At 40.7% G+C, this 19,245-nt stretch overlaps 1 protein-coding gene across 1 annotated transcript in view; it reads left to right on the top strand.

Moving 5' to 3' along the window:
* Positions 1 to 19,245, top strand: part of VPS26B (VPS26, retromer complex component B) — a 54,763-nt gene that overhangs the window by 33,661 nt on the left and 1,857 nt on the right. Inside the window, exons 3-6 of the mRNA XM_007948729.2 lie at positions 7,323 to 7,487; positions 13,719 to 13,894; positions 15,852 to 15,994; positions 16,408 to 16,509. Coding sequence (XP_007946920.2) covers positions 7,323 to 7,487; positions 13,719 to 13,894; positions 15,852 to 15,994; positions 16,408 to 16,509 — 586 coding nt within the window. The remainder of the gene's footprint in view (positions 1 to 7,322; positions 7,488 to 13,718; positions 13,895 to 15,851; positions 15,995 to 16,407; positions 16,510 to 19,245) is intronic.

Genomic DNA, 19,245 nt, shown 5'->3' with positions numbered 1-19,245 from the left:
CATAATCTGTGAGTTCTGTGTGGCCACTGCAGTGAATTATCGAACCCAGGAGACAGGTGGTGGGTGCTTTGGGAGGAACGGTTGGTGAAAGCGCTAGAGGGAGGCAGCATGTCTCGTCTTGCAGTAATAGACCTTGGGCTATTGATGGTGATTCTGCCTTCCTCTTGTGGGGTTCTAGGAGGTCAGAATATGTGGCCTCCATGCCCTTTTTGTAGTAACCTATACATAAACCAGGGGGCAGTAGTTCGGACAGAACAAGGAGACGCTGCATGGATTAGGGTCAAGAAGAGAGTGTGTCAGAGTTGTATTCTTTCACCATATTTATTCAATCTGTATTCTGAGCAGATAATCCAAGAATCTGGACTATATGAAGAAGAATGTGGTATCAGGATTGGAGGAAGAATCATTAACCACCTGTGTTACACTGAGAACACAACCTTGCGTGCTGAAAGTGAGGATGACTTGAAGCACTTACTGGTGAAGATTGAAGAGTACAGTCTGCAGGATGGGTTGCACCTCAATATAAAGAAAACTAAAATCCTCACTACTGGACCAATAAGCAGCATCACAAGAAATGGAGAAATGATTGACATTGTCAAAGACTTCATATTACGTGGTTGTACAATCAACACCAATGGAAACAGCAGTCAAGATATCAGACCACATATTGCATTGGGCAAATCTGCTGCAAAAGACCTCTTTCAGGTGTTGAAGAACAAAGATAACTCCTTGACGACTAATGTGTGCCTGACACAAGCCATGGTATTTTAAATTACCTCATATGCATGTGAGAGCTGGATAATGAAGACCGAAGAAGAGTGGATGATTTTGAGTTGTGGTGTCAGCAAAGAATGATGAAAGTACCATGGACTGCTAAAAGAACTAATGAATCTGTCCTAGAAGAAAGGCAGTGGGAATGTTTCTTGGAGATGAGAATGGCCAAACTTCATCTCACCTACTTTGGTCATGTTGTAAGAAGGGACCATTCCGTAAAGAAGGATATCATGCTTGGTAAAGTAGAGGGTCAAAGAAAAAAGGGAAGGCCCTCAACAAGATGGACTGACACAGTGGCTGCAACAATGGGCTCAGGTATAGCAAGGATTGTGGAGCTGGTACAGGACCAGGCAGTGCTTCGTTCTGCTGTACCATAGGGTCCCTATGAGTAGGAGAGGGCTCGACAGCACTTAACAAAATTTTTGAACACTGATCAATTTTTTTTTGTACAGTGACTATCTATATTCTTTACATCTTTTGATGCTTCCTGCATGGTTCAGTATTTTTCCCATAGAATCCTTCAATATTACGACTCAAGTTTTGAAATTTTTACTCATTTCTTTCAGCTTGAGTAATGCTGAGCATGTTCTCTTTTGGTTTTCAAACTCCAGGTCTTTGCACATTTCATTACAATACTGTCTTCTCAAGCTTCCCTTTGAGATCTTCTGTTCAGCTCATTTCTCTTGTCATTCTTCCTTTCATTTTAGCTATTCTCCGTTCAAGAGCAAGTGTCAGAGTCTCTTCTGGCATACATTTTGGTCTTTTCTTCCCCTCCTGTCTTTTTAATGACCTTTTGCTTTCTTCATGTATGATGTTCTTGATGTCCTCCCACAACTCGTGTATCAAATGTAGTCTTCAGATATAATCTCTAAATTCATGTGGGATATATTCAAGGTCATATTATGGCTCTTGTCACCCCTTATCTGTCAGTCTGTCATATTGTGGGGGCTTGCATGTTGCTGTGAAGCTGGAGGCTATGCCACTGGTATTTCTACCAGCAGGATTGCACATAGTGGACAGGTTTCAGCAGAGCTTCCAAACTAAGACACACTGGAAAGAAGGAAGAGACCATTTACTTGTCAAAAAATTGGCTAGTGAAAGCATTAATAATAGCAGTGAAACACTGACTAATATGTTACTGAAAACTTTATGAGTAGCTCTGAACCCCTCAGGTTGAGTAGCACTCAAAATATAGCTGGGGAAGATGTTCCTCCTCAAAATAGAGTTAACCTTAGTGATATGAATGGAGTAAAGCTTTTGGGACCTCCATTTGTTGATGGAGCATGACTCAAAATAGGAAGAAACATCTGCAAGCATACATTAATAATCGGAATGTGGGATGTACAAAGTATGAATCTAGGAAAAACTGTTAAGTTGTCAAAAATGAAATGGAATGCATAAAGATCGATATCCTACGCATTAGTGGGCTAAAATGGACTGGTACTGGCCATTTTGAATCATATGATCTACTATGCTAGGAATGACAAATTGAAGAGGAATGATGACATATTCATTATCCCAAAGAATGTTGCAAGATCTATCCTGAAGTACAGTGCTGTCAGTAATAGGATAATATCCATACACCTACAAGAAAGACCAGATACTACTACTACTATTCAAATCTTCACATTTAAAGCCAAATGTGAAAAAAAAATGAAGATTTTTATGAACTTCTGTAGTCTGAAATTGAACAAACATGCAATCGTAATGTATTGATCATTACTGGTAATTAGAATTCAAAAGTTGGAAATAAAGAAGAATCATCAGTAGTTGGAAAATATGGCCTTGGTGATAGAAATGATGCCAGAGATTGCATGATAGAATTTTGCAAGACCAATGACTTATTCATCACAGATACCTTTTCAACAACATAAAGAGTGGCTATATACATGGACCTTGCCAGATGGAATACACAGGAATAAGATCAAGTACATCTGTGGAAAGAAGCAATGGAGAAGAGCAGTATCACCATTCAAAACTAAGCCAGGAGTGGACTGTGGAACAAATCATCAGTTGCTCATATGCAAGTTCAGGCTGAAGCTGAAGCAAACTAAAACAAGTCCACAAGAGCCAAATATGGCCTTCTTTTGGGTAGGAAGTCAGAAGCCCGGGATTAAGGACACAATGGTTGAGGAAGATGCAGCAGCTAGAGAACTTCTTGTAACAGCTGTCTCTGAAAGAATAAGTATGTTAGGCACAGAGTACAGCAGGCACAACAGTCTTTTTGGAATTGGTGAGTGCTGGACCTTTATAAACCCAAAGAAAGAAACTTCTAGCAAGAGAAAGATTGAATATGTAGATAAAATTGGAAAAAAATGAGGCTCAAGGTGCAGAAAACTGATTCTCCACATGGCTTCCACCTTAGAATTGCTTGGCAAACTTTAATAAACATTGATGCCTCAGCACCTCTTTAGATAATTAAATGTTGGCTGTGCCTGGACACCAGGCTCTTTAAAAGCCCCAAGGTGATTCTAAAAGTCTTGAGAAATATCACTGCTGTTAGAAGAAGGAAAGGATAAGTGAAGATGCAGACATTTCTAGGGAAGAAGGATGGCATGGCATTCATCATCACAAAGAATATTTCAAGATCTATCCTGCATTACAATGCTGTCAGTGATAGGATAGATCCATATACCTACAAGGAAGGCCAGTTAATACTACTGTTATTCAAATTTATGCACCAACCACCAAAGCCAAAGATGAGGAAACGGAAGATTTTTACCAACTTCTGCAGTCTGAAATTGACCGAACAAGCAATCAAGATGTGCTGATTATCACTGGTGCTTGGAATGCAAAAGTTGGAAACAAGTAAGAATCACCGGTAGTTGGAATATTTGGCCTCGGAGATAGAAATAGCACTGGAGATCGCATGACAGAATTTTGCAAGACCAACGATTTATTAATGCAAGTACCTTTTTCAATAACACAAGTGGCAGCTATACATGTGGACTTTGCCAGATGGAATACATAGGAATCAGATTGCCTACAGCTGTGGCAAGAGGCAACGGAGAAGCTCAATATCTTCAGCCAAAACAAGGCCAAGAGCTGACTGTGGAACCAACCATCAGCTGCTCATGTGCAAGTTGAAGTTGAGCACAATTAAAACAAGAGCCAAAATACAACCTTGAATATATCCCTCCTGAATTTAGAGACCATCTAAAAAATAGATCTGATGCATTGAAAACCAGAGGAATTGTGGGATGACATCAAGGACATCATCCATGAAGGAAGCAAAAGGTCATTAAAAAGATAGGAAAGGAAGAAAAGACCAAAACAGATGTCAGAAGAGACTGAAACTTGCCCTTGAGCAGAGTAGCTAAAGCAAATGGAGGAAAAGATAAAAGAGCTGAACAGAAGGTTTCAAAGGGCAGCTTGAGAAGACAAAGTCTGTTATTATAATGAAATGTGCAGAGACATGGAGTTGGAAACCTAAAAGGGAAGAACATGCTCAGCATTTCTCAAGCTGAAAGAACTGAAGAAAAAATTTCTTTTTTTCTCAAGTTGCAATACTGAAAGATTCTATGGGCAATATATTGAATGATGCAGCAATCAAAAGAAGATGGAAAGAACACACAGAGTAACTGTACCAAAAAGAATTAGTTGATGTTCATCCATTTCAGGAGGTGGCATATGATCAAGAACCAATGGTATTGAAGGAAGAAGGTGAAGCTGCACTGAAGGAAGTGGCAAAAAACAAGGCTCCAGGAATTGATGGAATACCCATTGAGATGTTTCAACAAATGGATGCCACAGTGGAGGCACTCACTCGGTTATGCTATAGATTTGGAAGACAGTTACCTGGTCAACTGACTGGAAGAGATCCATATTTGTACCCATTCCAAAGAAAGGTGATCCCACAGAGTGTGGAAATTATCGGACAATATCATTAACATCGCACACAAGTAAAATCTTACTGAAGATAATTCAGAAAGGGTTGCAGCAATATATTGACAGAGAACTTCCAGAAATGCAAGCTGCAATCAGAAGGGGACATGGAACAAGGGAAATCATTGCTGATGTTAGATAGATCTTGGCTCAAAGCCAAGAATACCAGAAAGATGTTTACTTGTGTTTTATTAACTATACCAAAGCATCTGATTGTGTGGGTCATAACAAATTATGGATAACATTGAGATGAATGGAAATTCAAGAACACTTAATTGTACTCATGAGGAACTTAGTACATAGACCAGAAGGGTGTTGTTGGAACAGAACAAGGGGATACTGCATGGTTTAAAATAAAAAAGGGAGTGCATCAAGGTTATATTGTTTCACCATACTTATGCAATCTGTATGCTGAACAAATAATCAGAAAAGCTGGACTATATGAAAAAGAACATGGCATCAAGATTGGAGAAAGACTCACTAACAATCTCCATTATGCAGACGACACAACTTTGCCCTCTGAAAGTGAGGATGACTTGAAGTACTTACTGGTGACGATGGAAGACTACAGTCTGCAGTATGGATTATACCTCAATAGAAAGAAAACAAAAATCCTCACAATGGGACCAATAAGCAGCATCATGATAAATGGAGAAGATATTGAAGTTATCACACAAAGATTTCAGATTACTTGGTTCTACAATCAACACCAGTGGAAGCAGCAGTCAAGATACCAGATGTCATATAGCATTGGACAAACGTGCTGCAGAAGACCACTTTCAAGTGATGAAGAGCAAATATATTTCCTGGAAGACTAAGGTGCACCTGACACAAGCCATTGTATTTTTGGTCGCTTCACAGGCATGTGAGAGCTGGACGATGAAAAAGGAAGACCAAAGAAGAGTCATTGCTTTTCAGTGTGGTGTCAGCAAAAATGCTGAAAGTACCATGGGCTGCTAAAAGAACTAACGAATCTGTCCTGGAAGAGTTGCATCCAGGAGTCTCCTTGGAAGTGAGAATGGCCAGACTTAGTCTCACCTACTTTGGGCATGTTGTAAGAAGGGGCCATTCCCTAGAGAATGATATCATACTTGGTAAAGTTGGAGGGTCAGTGAAAAAGGGGAAGACCCTCTAGATGGATTGACACAGTGGGTACAGAAATGGGCCTAGATAATAAATCCAAGCAAGGATCGTGGAGCTGACACAGAGCCAGGCAGTGTTTTGTTCTGCTGTACATGAGGTTGCTGTGAGTCGGAGATGACTTGATGGCACCTAACAACAGGTGTGCACAGTATGAGGCACAGAAGGGAGGTCATACGCATTGTGATGACCTGCATCTCCTCGGTATATGGAAGGCAGTATCTTCCATTAGAGGGGAAGGACAGGCTTAACTCTGAGCACTAAGAAAAGTGTTTGGAACAAATGTCTTGAGGAATGTGATTGTTGTTGTTGTTATGTTCCATGGAGTCGGACCCGACTCATAGCAACCCCTCCTTGGGTTTCCGAGGCAGTATCACTGCAGAACTAGTTTGCCCAACCTTCCGAGGAGTGGCTGGTGGGTTTGAACCACCAGCCTTCTGGTTAGCAGTCAAGTGCCTTAGGCACTATGCTACCAAAGCTCCCGAGGAATGTGATAGGGATGAATAAATGTCCTGAGAAATGCTATAGATATGAATAAAAGGATCGCCCAGAAGTAGTCAGTCTTACACACACAGTAGCCTGAATATGAAGTTGATTGAGTAACATGATTTTATAACTTTCTCCAGTAATGCTATGTGCATGGGAATTAACCAAGGTTTATTTAGAAGAAAAGTAATTAAAGGGGTATTTTCTCCCTTGTTTATTGATGGAGACAAGAGAGCTGGAGGGGCAACAATAAGACGGTGGACCGTACAGGACAGGCTTGACATACTAAACCCTCCAAGGACATGACTGTCTCTCCTTCTAGCTTGTGCTCAGCTACAGCAGTCCCCCTCCCCAAGTACCCTAGATTCAGCCAGACTTTGGTATTCAAACAAACCAGGTCCTTCCACACATTTGCTATTCCAGAAATGCTTTTTTTTCCCTCCCTGTAGCACTTGATTTCTGTATCTCAGTTAGCACTTTCCATGTGTTCTGTTACGGTGAATGAATTAGCTGACTTAATTTTACCAGTTCTTACTCTTTTCCTTTAACTTTTTAAATGCTTGTTGGGTATATCATTTTTAAATAAATGAGTATATGAATATGAGAATGAGACAGAATCCCTTCACCCAGAGCTAAGAATTACTAAGAAATAGAATAAAACCTGTACACAAACACAAGGTTGAACATATAAGTTCCCTGGAAGGCATAGGATTGACATGCTTTGAAGTACGAAGCAGAGACATCACTCCTCTCACATAGAGCAGAGTTCTCAACCCAGAGTCATGGACTTCAAAAAGGGACTTGGGGGAAGAGTCTTTAACTCCCTAGAATTGTAATCACAAAACTTTCTGTATAGTTGCATGTGTGCATTTTTTTTTTTTTCTGGGATGTGTGTCTATAGGGGCAAATTCAAAAAAGGGATATGAAGCTTCAAGACCCACTGTGTGGGATTCTCTCAAGGAGTTCAGTTTTTTGCCTATACCTGGGCAATGTGTGAGGACTGGAAATGCTCATCCACGTTGATCTGCCTCCTACAGGTATTTCCTTCGAGCCACCATCAGCCGCCGCCTCAACGATGTTGTCAAAGAGATGGACATTGTCGTTCACACACTTAGCACATATCCTGAGCTGAACTCTTCCATCAAGATGGAAGTTGGGATTGAGGATTGTCTGCACATTGAATTTGAATACAATAAATCCAAGTAAGTGTCCCTGGCCCACAGGTTATGGAATAATTATCTAGGGAGAGGTTAAGCAAGGACTGAATCAGAATGCAAATTAATGGAGCCCCATGACCCAGCTGACCTGTAATGGCATGCAGTTGGGAAACCACAGATATAATACAGTGAGTATTTGTGCAAGGCTGGCTACAGGTAGATTGACTAGGAAATAAACATAATTAAATTGTATTGTGTTAGATTAGAAAGTAAACATTTCCAAATAAGCCAAACAAACTTTCAGGTTGTTTTGGATGCTAGGTATACCTGTTTCCCTCTACTGATGAGAATAATGTCAGATACCATTCACATCACTTATTATTTGTTCCCAGCATACATTATATCTTTAAAACAAAGTGACAAAACCAAAACTGGCTGTGGTTTGTTGCTTTTTCCTGAACTAAAATGAGTCATAGCCTGGAACACCTGATGCATAAGACATGAAGGTCTTAAAATAACTTTATTTTAACATGCAAGCTGGGAAACCATGTGTGTTTTACACTTTATTCTATGTTAAAACATTGAAATGTTTCTTCAGTGCAATCATCTTTCTTTTGAATATAATACTAAACCAAAACCCATTGCCATTGAGTCAATTCCAACTCATAGCAACCTTATAGCACAGAGTAGAATTGCCCATGAGGTTTCTAAGGCTGTAAATCTTTACAGAAACAAACTGCCTCATCTTTCTCTGTTGTGTTTAAATTGCTGACCTTTCAGGTCAGAGCTAAGTACTTAATCACTGCATTACCAGACTCCTTTTGCATATAATACATTCCTGAAAATGTTTGCAGGTTGCAGATTGGATAAGAAAACAAAACCTATCAATATGCTGTCTACAAGAGACACTTTAGAGACAAAAGCAAAAATAGACTAAAAATCAAAGGTTGGAAAAAGATATGGCAACCAAAAAAGAGCCGGAGTGGCAATATTAATTTCTGATCAAACTTACTTTAAGAGAAAAACCACTGTATGAGACAAGGAAAGACATGATATAATGATTAAAGGATCACTTGAAAAGAAGATATAACCATAATGAATATCTATGGACCAAATGAAAGGGCCCCAAAATACATAAATCAGACTTTAAAAGAGTTGAAAAGGCAAACAGATGACTCCACAGTCATAGTGGGGGACTTTAAGTGAATGATAAAACAACTGGAAAGAAACTCAACAAAGTTGCAGAAGAGCTAAACAATACAATCCACCAACTTGGCCTTATAGACATCTACAGAGCACTTCATCCAATAACAGCACAATATACATTTTTTTGCCACTGTACATGGAACATTTTCCATGATAGATCACATATTAAGCCATAAAGCAAGCCTTCATAAATTTAAAAACATTGAAATACTGCAAAGCATTGTCTCAGATCATAATGCTATCAAATCAGAAATCAACAATAGGAAGATCAACGGAAAAAGAGTATAAACACATGAAAACTGAACAACACCCTTCTTAAGAAAGACTGACTAAGAAAAAATAAAAATCGAAATTCAGAAACTCCTTGAATTAAATAAGAATGAAAACATAGCATACAAAAATCTTTGGGACACAGCAAAAGCAGTGATCAGAGGCCAATTTATAGCAATAAATGCACACATCAAAAAAGAAGAAAGAGCCAAAATCAACACTTTAATTCAACCTCTCCAACAATTAGAAAAAGAACAGTGAAAAAAGCCCACAGTCACCAGAACAAAGAAAATAATAAAAATTCAAGCAGAAATCAATGAAACAGAAAATAGACAACAGAAAAAATTAAAAAGACCAGAAGTTGACTTCTTGAAAAGATTAATAAAATTGGCAAACCACTGGCAAATTTAACAAAGGAAAAGAGGGAGAGAATACAAATAACACGAATAACAAATGAAATGGGTGACATCCCAACAGAACCAACTGAAATCGAAAGGATAATATCAGGATACTATGAAGAACTGTATTCCAACAAATTTGAAAATCTGGAAGAAATGGACAGATTTCTAGAAACACACCACTTACGTAAACTATCACAACCTGAAGTGGAAAAGATGAACATATCCATAACAAAAGAAGAAATTGAACAGGTCATCCAAAAATTACCAACTAAAAATGTCCTGGCCCAGACAGTTTCACTGGAGAATTCTACCAAACATTCAGAGAAGAACTGACAACAATCCTACTCAAACTATTTCAAAACATAAAAAAGAATGGAATCCTCCCTCATTTTATGAAACAAGCATAACCTTGATACCAAAACCAAGCAAAGACATCACTCAAAAGGAAAACTGCAGACCAATATCCCTCATGAATATAGATGCAAAAATCTTCAACAAAATCCTAGCCAACAGATTCCAACAACATACCAAGAAAATTATTCATTATGACCAAGTGGGGTTCATATCAGGTATGCAGGGATGGCTCAACATTGGAAAAACAATCAATGTCATCCACCACATAAATAAAACAAAGGAGAAGAACCACATGATCATATCAATTGATGCAGAAAAGGCATTTGATAAAATCCAACACACATTCCTGATCAAAACTCTCAGCAAAATAGGAATAGAAGGGACATTCCTCAACATAATAAAGGGCATTTATGCAAAGCCAACACCCAACATTATTCTCAATAGAGAGAGACTGAAACCATTCACCTTGCAAACAGGAACCAGACAAGGATGCCCTCTATAACCACTTCCATTCAACATTGTACTGGAAGTCCTAGCCAGGGCCCTAAGGCAAGAAAGGGAAATCAAAGGCGTCCAAATTGGTAAGGAAGAAGTCAAACTATCCCTATTTGCTGATGAGATGATCCTATACGTAGAAAACCCAAGAGCCTCAGTCAGAAATCTACAGGAACTAATTGAGAGATTTCACATCATGGCAGGATACAAGATCAACATCCAAATATCAGTTGGATTCCTCTACACCAGCAAAGAGATTGCTGAAAAAGAAATAAGGAAATAAATATCATGTACAATAGCTACCAAAAAAATATAATACTTGGGTATAAATCTTACCAGGGACACAAAAGACCTGTACAAAGAAAACTATAGACAAATACTTTTAAGAAACTATAAGAGATCTACATAAATGGAAGAACATCCCATGCTCATGGATAGGAAGATTGAACATTGAGAAAATGTCAGTTCTATCCAAAGCAATCTATACATTCAATGCAATCCCAATCCAGATCCCATCAATATTTTTTGAGGATATGGAAAAACCAATCACTAACTTTATATGGAAAGGAAAGAGAGCTTGGATAAGCAAAGCATTATTGAAGAAGAACAAGTAGGAAGTCTCACACTACCAGATCTCAAAACCTACTATACAGCCACCGTAGTCAAAACTGCCTGGTATTGGTACAATGACAGACGTACAGACCAATGGAATAGAATTGAGAACCCAAAAATAGAACCGTTGACCTACGGTCAGCTGATCTTTGACAAAGGGCCCAAATCCATTAAATTTGGAAGAGAATATTTCTTTAATAAATGGTGCTGGCAAAACTGGATATCCATTTGCAGAAAAATGAAACAAGATATGTACCTCATACCATACCATGCATAAAAACTAACTCCAGATGGATCAAAGACTTAAAACTATAAAGTTCATCAAGGAAAAACTAGGGGCAAATTTAGGAGCCCTAGTATATAGCATAAATAGACTATCAAGCATAACCCAAAATACACAAACAACAGAAGAGAAACCAGATGAATGGGACCTTCTAAAAATTAAATTTTTATGTGCTTCCAAAGACTTCTCCAAAAGAATCAAAAGAGAACCTACAGATTGGGAAAATATATTTGGTGATGACATATTTGACAAGGGACTTATATCTCTAGAATTTATAGAAAACTCCAACATTTCAATAACAAAAAGACAAATAATCCAATTAAAAAATGGGCAGAAGACATGAATAGACACTTCACCAAGGAGGATATTCAAGTGGCCAAAAAACATATGAAGAAATGCTCACGATCATTAGCCACTGTTGTTGTTGTTATGTGCCTTCAAGTCGGCCCCGACTCATAGCGACCCCTCCTTGGGTTTCCGAGGCAGTATCACTATGGAAGTAGGATTGGCCCAACCTTCCTTCCGAGGAGTGGCTGGTGGGTTTGAACCGCCAGCCTTCTGGTTAGCAGTCAAGTGCTTTAGCCACTATGCTACCAGAGCTCCTCATTAGCCATTAGAGAGATGCAAATCAAAACAACAATGAGATACCATTTTGTCCCAGCAGTAGTATCAAAGTTCAACAATACAGAAAATAACAAATGCTGGCAAGGATGCAGAGAGATTGAGACTCTCATACAATGTGGGACCGTACAATGGTACAACCACTGTGGAAAGCAGTATGACGATTCCTTAAAAAGTTCTAATTCCTTAAAGAATTAGAAATACCATTTGACCGAGCCATTCCATCACTAGGCATACATCCTAAAAAAGTGAGAGCCATGACAAGAACAGACATATGCACGCCCATGTTCATCGCAGCAGTATTTACAATAGCCAAAAGAAGGAAATCAACCTAGGTGTCTATCAACTAAGTAATGGACAACCAAACTGTGGTACACACACAGTGGAATACTGTGCAATCCTAAAGAATAACATAGAATCTGCAAAACACTGCATAGCATGGATGAACTTGGAGGACATTATATTGAGTGAAATAAGTCAATCAAAGAAGGACAAATACTGTATTCATGTATTATTGTAAAAGTCAAGGAAAGGTTTGTATATGGAAGGAAATTTTCTCTGTTCATTACCAGGGGTGGGAGGGGAGTGGAGGGAAGGGAACACTGTTAGGTAGGTAGGTGCCTTAGAAAAGAAAGAAAATCAAAATCATAATCAATTGGTTGTATGTCAGTTCTACTTCAATAAAACTTCTCAAAAACTAAAAAAAAAAAATGAAATTTTTTGTATTTTGGGTTTCTCATCTGAAAAATGAGGGGCTTGTATCAGGTTAATGAGTTTCAAATGGGCTGGCATACAAAGTTTGAAGAAGAAATGGAATGAATGAGAACAGCTCTTTTATTTATGGTGTATATGTTTATGCTTTTATGCAAGATTCCATTTAGAATAAAAGAAGGTTTGATTAAGTTTAAAGACCCCTAGAGTCTTTTATGATCTACAAGCATCCCTCTGAAATGCTGTAAGTGTCCTTACCAAACAAACCTATTGCAGTCAAGTCAATTCCAACTCATAGTAGTAGGACAGTAGAACTGCCCTATAGGGTTTCCAAGGCTGTATATCTTTATGGAAGCTGACTGCCTCATCTTTGTCCCCCACAGATATGTTGCTTTTATAAGTGCTCTCAAGTTACCTACTCTGTATCTGTACTCTTCCCAATTAGATTGTAAACAGAAGGCAGTAAGAAATAGTAGAGAGAACAGTCTTGGAAAATAGGAACCTGGACTCACATCTGTCTCTACCCCCTATTCAACTCGTGGTTCACAATTATCCTGTTTCAACTTCCTTTTCTTCACCTGTGATATATGGAGAAGTTAAATTCTAAAATCCCTGCCAAAATTCATGTCCTATGACTGTAAGCTTCATATTTGAGGATTTTGCTGTTTTCCTACCATGTTTAATACAGAGCTGTGCACATTCAGACTACCCGTCTTACTGATTGACCCAATGATAGAAGTTCGAAAGGTCAGAAAGCGTTATGCAACATGGCTGAATTCCTCACAGCTCACAGAACATAAGCACTGCTGAACAGAGGCTGGAAGCAGGCAGTGATGGAAAGTGTGATTCATTTACCTTTGATTTCCTTACTGTTCCTGCCGGTCCTTCAGTTAGGCCCAAGCAGACAGGTCTTGTTTGCTGCAAACCATCTGGGCTCAGTTCCTAAAAGACATTATGTAGAAATTAGAGGGGAAGTCTAGTCGTTTAGTACATTAGAGTATCTAAAAACATGTACACAAATACAAAAGGAAATAAACCCCTTAGGAGGCGGATTAGCAAAGAGAATCCTTCCTGAAAGGGAAGTAACCTTCAGGGAAAATTTCCTTTGAGTTGCATAGGATTGGAAGGATGGGGGACAGAGATTTTTGACTCAGTTAAAGAATATACAGGGAAATCAGTGCAGCAGCGTTGCAAGCAGGAAAGTGGATGGGTTTGTGATGCAATTTATGTAGCAGTACACTACTGAAACCAAAATAGCATAGAAAGGTGCTGAAAGTCAACTCCTGAACAAACATCTTGGTTCTTTAATCTTCTCTTCCCCAGATACCACTTGAAAGATGTCATTGTAGGGAAGATATATTTTCTACTGGTGCGAATCAAGATCAAGCACATGGAAATCGACATCATCAAACGGGAGACGACTGGGACAGGCCCCAATGTTTACCATGAGAATGACACCATCGCCAAGTATGAGATCATGGATGGGGCACCTGTGAGAGGTGAGCTTCTGGCCCCACAACTGGGTAGAAAACCTTAGCCCTCACTCCTGTCTCCCTGGCCTTTTCCAGAACTTTGTAGGGGCCTAGGGGATTACACCATTAAAGTCAGATTTCCCACTTAGCCTATAATTTCTTAAACTCTTATGGTGCATTGTGGATCCCAGTCAGAGAAGGAGGGAAAGAGGCTGAGTCTGTGAAGTGTCAGGACCTAAACCATCTTCACCAGAACAGCTTTCCTAATACCTAGTATATAGGTTGAGCTTGCGCAAAGATTTGACTTAAAGAGTAATACATGTTAAAAATAATCTAAAATGATTGAAAAATGCTGCTTTAGCAGATAGTTTAAATATTTTGCTATTTTTTCCCCTTTTGACATTCTGATATTCTTTGCTGCTTGAGAGCCAGAGATTAATGTATAATCTTTATTTTTCTTAGGTAATACCACTTCTGGTAACACAATTTACTAACTAATCCATTTACTGTAGCCAGAGTACTGAAGGTAGTAGGTATTGACGGGAGCACTGGGACTTAGAAACAGTACCCTCCTCCCCTAATGGACCGAACATTGTATCTGAGATATAATCTGAGTGGAGTTGAAAGCTATGTTATTTGGCAGTAAAGCCAACCAAACCAAACCTACTTCCATTGAGTTGATTGTGACTCATATCAACCCTATAGGACAAAGTAGAACTGCTCCAGAGGGTATCCAAGGTAGTAAATCTTCACAGAAGACTGCTTCATTTTTATAGTGAGAAGTGGCTGGTGGGTTCGAACTGCCAACCTTTTGGTTAACAGCTGAAGCACTGTATCACCAGTGTTCCTTTGTGGGAGTAGCAGTCATTTATGTTTTCCATTGGGTCTGCAGCAACAGATGAAGAAGAGTATCTCTTCATTTTGAAGTGCTTGCTGCTTCCAAGGTTCTGTTCCATTTATTCCCAGTCTGCCCCATGTGGAAGGAGGCATGTCATACATAGCTTGAGCAGCCTGCAATACTGGGGCTGCTGACAGCAGAATATTAGGGGGTTGGGATCCAACCCTCCTGACTCCCTCTGATCTCCCATTTTTTTCACCAACTGTCATTTTTCCTGTGGAAATAAAAGGAGGCACCCAGAGAAATGATAACAGAAGATAATTTAAAAATCGTTTATAATTAGCTTTAGACTACAATAGAGGTTTGGCCTTTCTCAGTGGAATAACTGCCCTAATTTTGTTCCTAGGAAAGGCACTTGCTAGAACTGGAAGGGACCTAAAATATTACCTTTTCTGATTCCACAATTTTCCAAATGAGGAAATTAAGGTCCAAAGAAAGGAACAGACTTACTCAGAAGTCATACATCTGGTTTGTGGAGAACTGAGGCTAGAGTGAGGATTTTCTGTTTTCTTGGAAGGAAGGTTGGGCAATCCTACTTCCGTAGTGATACTGCCTCGGAAGCCCAAGGAGGGGTTGCTATGAGTCGGGGCCGACTCGATGGCACATAACAACAACAACAACAACAGACCATGCTAATCCATACTCGAGTGCCAATTCATTGTATTTTGGGGGGCATATACCAATCAGGTACAGGGAGGTGGCAGTGAAATTGCTGGGTCACATTGTGAGTGAGCTGAGTTTTGACAGTTGCCTCTTGAAAAATTTTAGTAATTACACACACTGCATATGTGTAATTACTATGTGTAAAAGATGCTCAACAATATTTCTGTGCTGGTATACTCATGGCTGCTCATTGGTCTCTATTGCAATGGTAAGAGGACTTCAGAAGAGGCAGTAATACCTGAGGTGGAGATGGAGAGTTGGAGAGTCACATTTCTGCTTCAGCAACCACTGGGCAGCAGATGCATTTGTCTTAATGTCCTATGCCTACACAGTGGGCACCCCCAGCTGTGATCAGAGAGCAACTTGACATAAGGTCAAGTGGGTCCCTTTGCCCTTGCACTGACTCTCACTTTTCCCCAACAGGTGAGTCCATCCCAATCCGGCTCTTCCTGGCAGGGTACGAGCTCACCCCTACTATGCGGGACATCAACAAGAAGTTCTCTGTCCGATATTACCTCAACCTGGTGCTGATTGATGAGGAAGAACGGCGCTACTTCAAGCAGCAGGTGAGACCTGGGACACTCTCCAGGCCCTAAGTGCCCTAAGAACAAGAACAATATCCTTCTTGTGGAAGATTAGGTCCCATTGACAGACTCGGTAGGACAGTATTGGGAGTAAGCGCATAGGTTTCTGTGCCAGTTGTTTTACTATTAAGTGGGAACATAAGCCAGGGTCTCACAGCAAGAATGAGGGTTCCCATTTGACACCCAATCTGTTTCTCAGGCCTAAGCTTCAGCTGCCCAGTCCTTCCATCAGGAGCCCTGTGTCAGGAAGGTATAAGCAGCTGCTCTCCTTGGGGAGAGCAGATGTTGTTACCTAAGACTCCCCAGAAGAAAGTTGTGGGTACCTGGGAAGTCTGTCTCCTCCTTGCCTCCTCCCTCTCACTATATCATGTTGCCTCTCCCTCCCAATTCTGCAGGAAGTGGTGTTGTGGCGGAAGGGTGACATTGTGCGGAAGAGCATGTCCCACCAGGCAGCTATTGCCTCACAACGCTTCGAGGGCACAGCCTCTCTTGGGGAGGTGCGGACCACCAGCCAGCTGTCTGACAACAGCAGGCAGTGAGGCCCAAGGCCAAAGCACCTCTGGGCCTCCACGCCAAAACCCCATCTACCAAACACCAGTGGCTAGAGGGGGCAGGGAAGGAGGGTGTGCTGCTCTGCTGACCTGTTAATTGTGACCTGAAAAAAAAAATCATGTTTTGACTTTACATTCTGTTATCTGATGACCCTAAGGGGCCTGGTTGGGAAGCAGTCTCCTTGGGAGTCTACAGCTGAGGTAGGGAGAGTGAGGGGTAGCATCCTGAAAGCTGGTCTCTTCCTAGGGAAGAAGCCATCTGTTGAGGCCTCCCACAAGACCACCTCATGTCTAACAGGAGAGCAGAGAGCAGGCACCTTTGTTCCTGTTCCTGTGTGCTTCCTAACACAGGATCTGAACATGTCCCCAAGATTCTGAGCTGCCAAAAAGGCTCCCAGGCAGTCACGTCTTACACTTTCTCTGCTGTCCCTGAGGTGGCCTGCCCCATCCAAAATGGTAGGGCAGACTCAAGGTTAGGAGGCTGCCTCCTTGGGAGTCTTGGATGTGGTGCTTTAAAGTCCCCACAAGCCACTTTCTCTCTAGCCTCTCAATGCATGAACCCAGACACCTCCCTCCGTCTTCACTGGGTTCTTATCAGTAACGTCTTAGGACAGAAGCCTATGTAAGGGCCTTTGGATGATTGTCCTTTACCTATGAGACACCCTGGGGTCAGTATGGTGGATGGTCACAGGGTTGAAAACGAGGCCAGGGCACAACCACTGGGAGGAAACATCAATGCCTGGTAACTTTGCCTTCACCACAGAACTCCATTTTTTAACACTGGGCCTGGGTTAGTTTAGAGCATTAGTAGTCTAAATGCCCTAACAAGCCCAAAACAAAAGAGGGTCTGTTTCCTTTAAGAAGAGAGCCAGGGGGAGAAGCCTGATCTACTAAGAGTGGATCCTCATTACTTCTTGTTTCCCGTTTAGTCTCTTGGCACTAAGGCATGATTTCAAACACTAGGAAATGTTCCCACTACTGTCCCAAGCCCTTTACCCCTCTTTCTACAAGTGAGCAGAGGAGGGCCTCAGCAGAAGACTGCTACCACAATTGCACAGTAATTCTGCTTGCCAAATTATGTCTTCATATTCACCAGTTGACTGACCAGGATGATTTAGGACCATTGCTATTTTTTGTTTAAAGACACATACACTAAAGCCCTTATCGGTACTATTATGCTAGGGAAGAAGGCTGAATTCCCTTTATTGCACTGTGCTTGGGCCTATCACATTAAAGATGTTGACTTTCCTTTCTTGCCTCATGTAGAAATGACCAGCAGATACCACTGGTCAATAAGAGTAGTAGTTAGTGGTTGGTCTGAATACTATAGTTTGGAAAGTAGCAAGGTTGGTCTCTGTTATTTTGCAATTAGTGTGAGAAACAAGGACTCCTCTATTCCTCAAAAATAAGTGCAGTTTTGGGCCTTTGGCTGGATAGGGCTCATGGAGCAGAACTGAAATTGAAGGAAAGGCATTCGAGATGACAACTGAGGTTTACCGGGGGCAGCAGAACCAAAGAAGGTCAGGTCATTTCCCCTGTGCTGAGTTCAGGTGCAGCCTATAGTCCCCATGGAAAGAGCTCACCCATCCAGCTGGCCTTGGATTAAGGTTGAGGGAGGCAGAGTTTGTGTTCCTTGCCTTTTTTGGCACATAAGATTACAGTCTGGCTTCCCTCCTGTAATATTTGGTATTGTAACTAGAAAACAGTCTTGTTGGTTCCTCTGTTCCAACTGACAACACAGATTCTTTTTTCAACCTTCCTAACATCTTAAGCATTTTTCCTGGGAGAATTGGAAGACAGAGTCTGCTTTTAGTGTCCCAGGAGCTGTGTACAGCCAGGTCTTTCTCTTACTCTATTGCCATTCCCTACTTCTCTGTCCAACTGTGAAGGGGAGGAGAGGCTCTGGTCTTTACCCTCCTTTCAAGTTTCCTGTACCTGGAAGTACACAGGTACTAAAACAAGCAGTGCAACTTGTATTAAGCAGCTGCAGTGTTTACATGTTTCTTAATGTGTTGTCTTTTCAACAGCTGTATTTGAGAAAAAAAAAAAAAAAAAGGAATACTTGTTTTAATTGTTCTCTGATTAAAGGAAGCCTTGTGGTTCTGGAGTATTGTGCCCATGGTCCACCAGGTTCTATGGTCTCTTCTGTCCAACCTCAGGCATATGCCTGTCCTGAAGCAAACACAACACCTGCTTTCCCCAGTGTATATAGCCCCTGCTGAACAATGATGAATACTTCAGACAAGTACACGGCTAGGAAATGAATTCCCATTTTACCCCTATTTAGCAACTTTTCCTGAAGTTGCCAAATGTTTAAACCTGTGGATAAAGCATTTGGCTGCTAACCAGGTCAGAGGTTCAAACCCACCAAACTGCTCTGCAAAAGGAAGATAGGGCGATCTACTTCTGTAAAAATTTACAGCCTCGTAAACCCAATGGGGATCACTATGAGTCAAAATCGATTGGATGGCAGTGAATTTGTTTTTTGTGTGTGTGGGACCAAGATGACCTCAGGAACAGGGGATAAAGGCTACTATTCTAGGACAATAGTTACAATTTGCCTGTGTGTTAGCAAACAAAAGTCTTAGCTTTGCACCTGGTATTTGCAGAGGCCATTAACTATTAGCTACAATAAAAGGTGGTAGAGGCAGACCTGTATCTCCCTGAGCCACAAAAGCCAGC

Source organism: Orycteropus afer, unplaced genomic scaffold (genome assembly GCF_000298275.1).
Source record: "Orycteropus afer afer isolate SDZICR_OR568_19922 unplaced genomic scaffold, OryAfe1.0 scaffold00221, whole genome shotgun sequence".
NCBI classification, from domain to species: domain Eukaryota; kingdom Metazoa; phylum Chordata; class Mammalia; order Tubulidentata; family Orycteropodidae; genus Orycteropus; species Orycteropus afer.
This window is presented reverse-complemented; position numbering and strand designations above follow the sequence as displayed.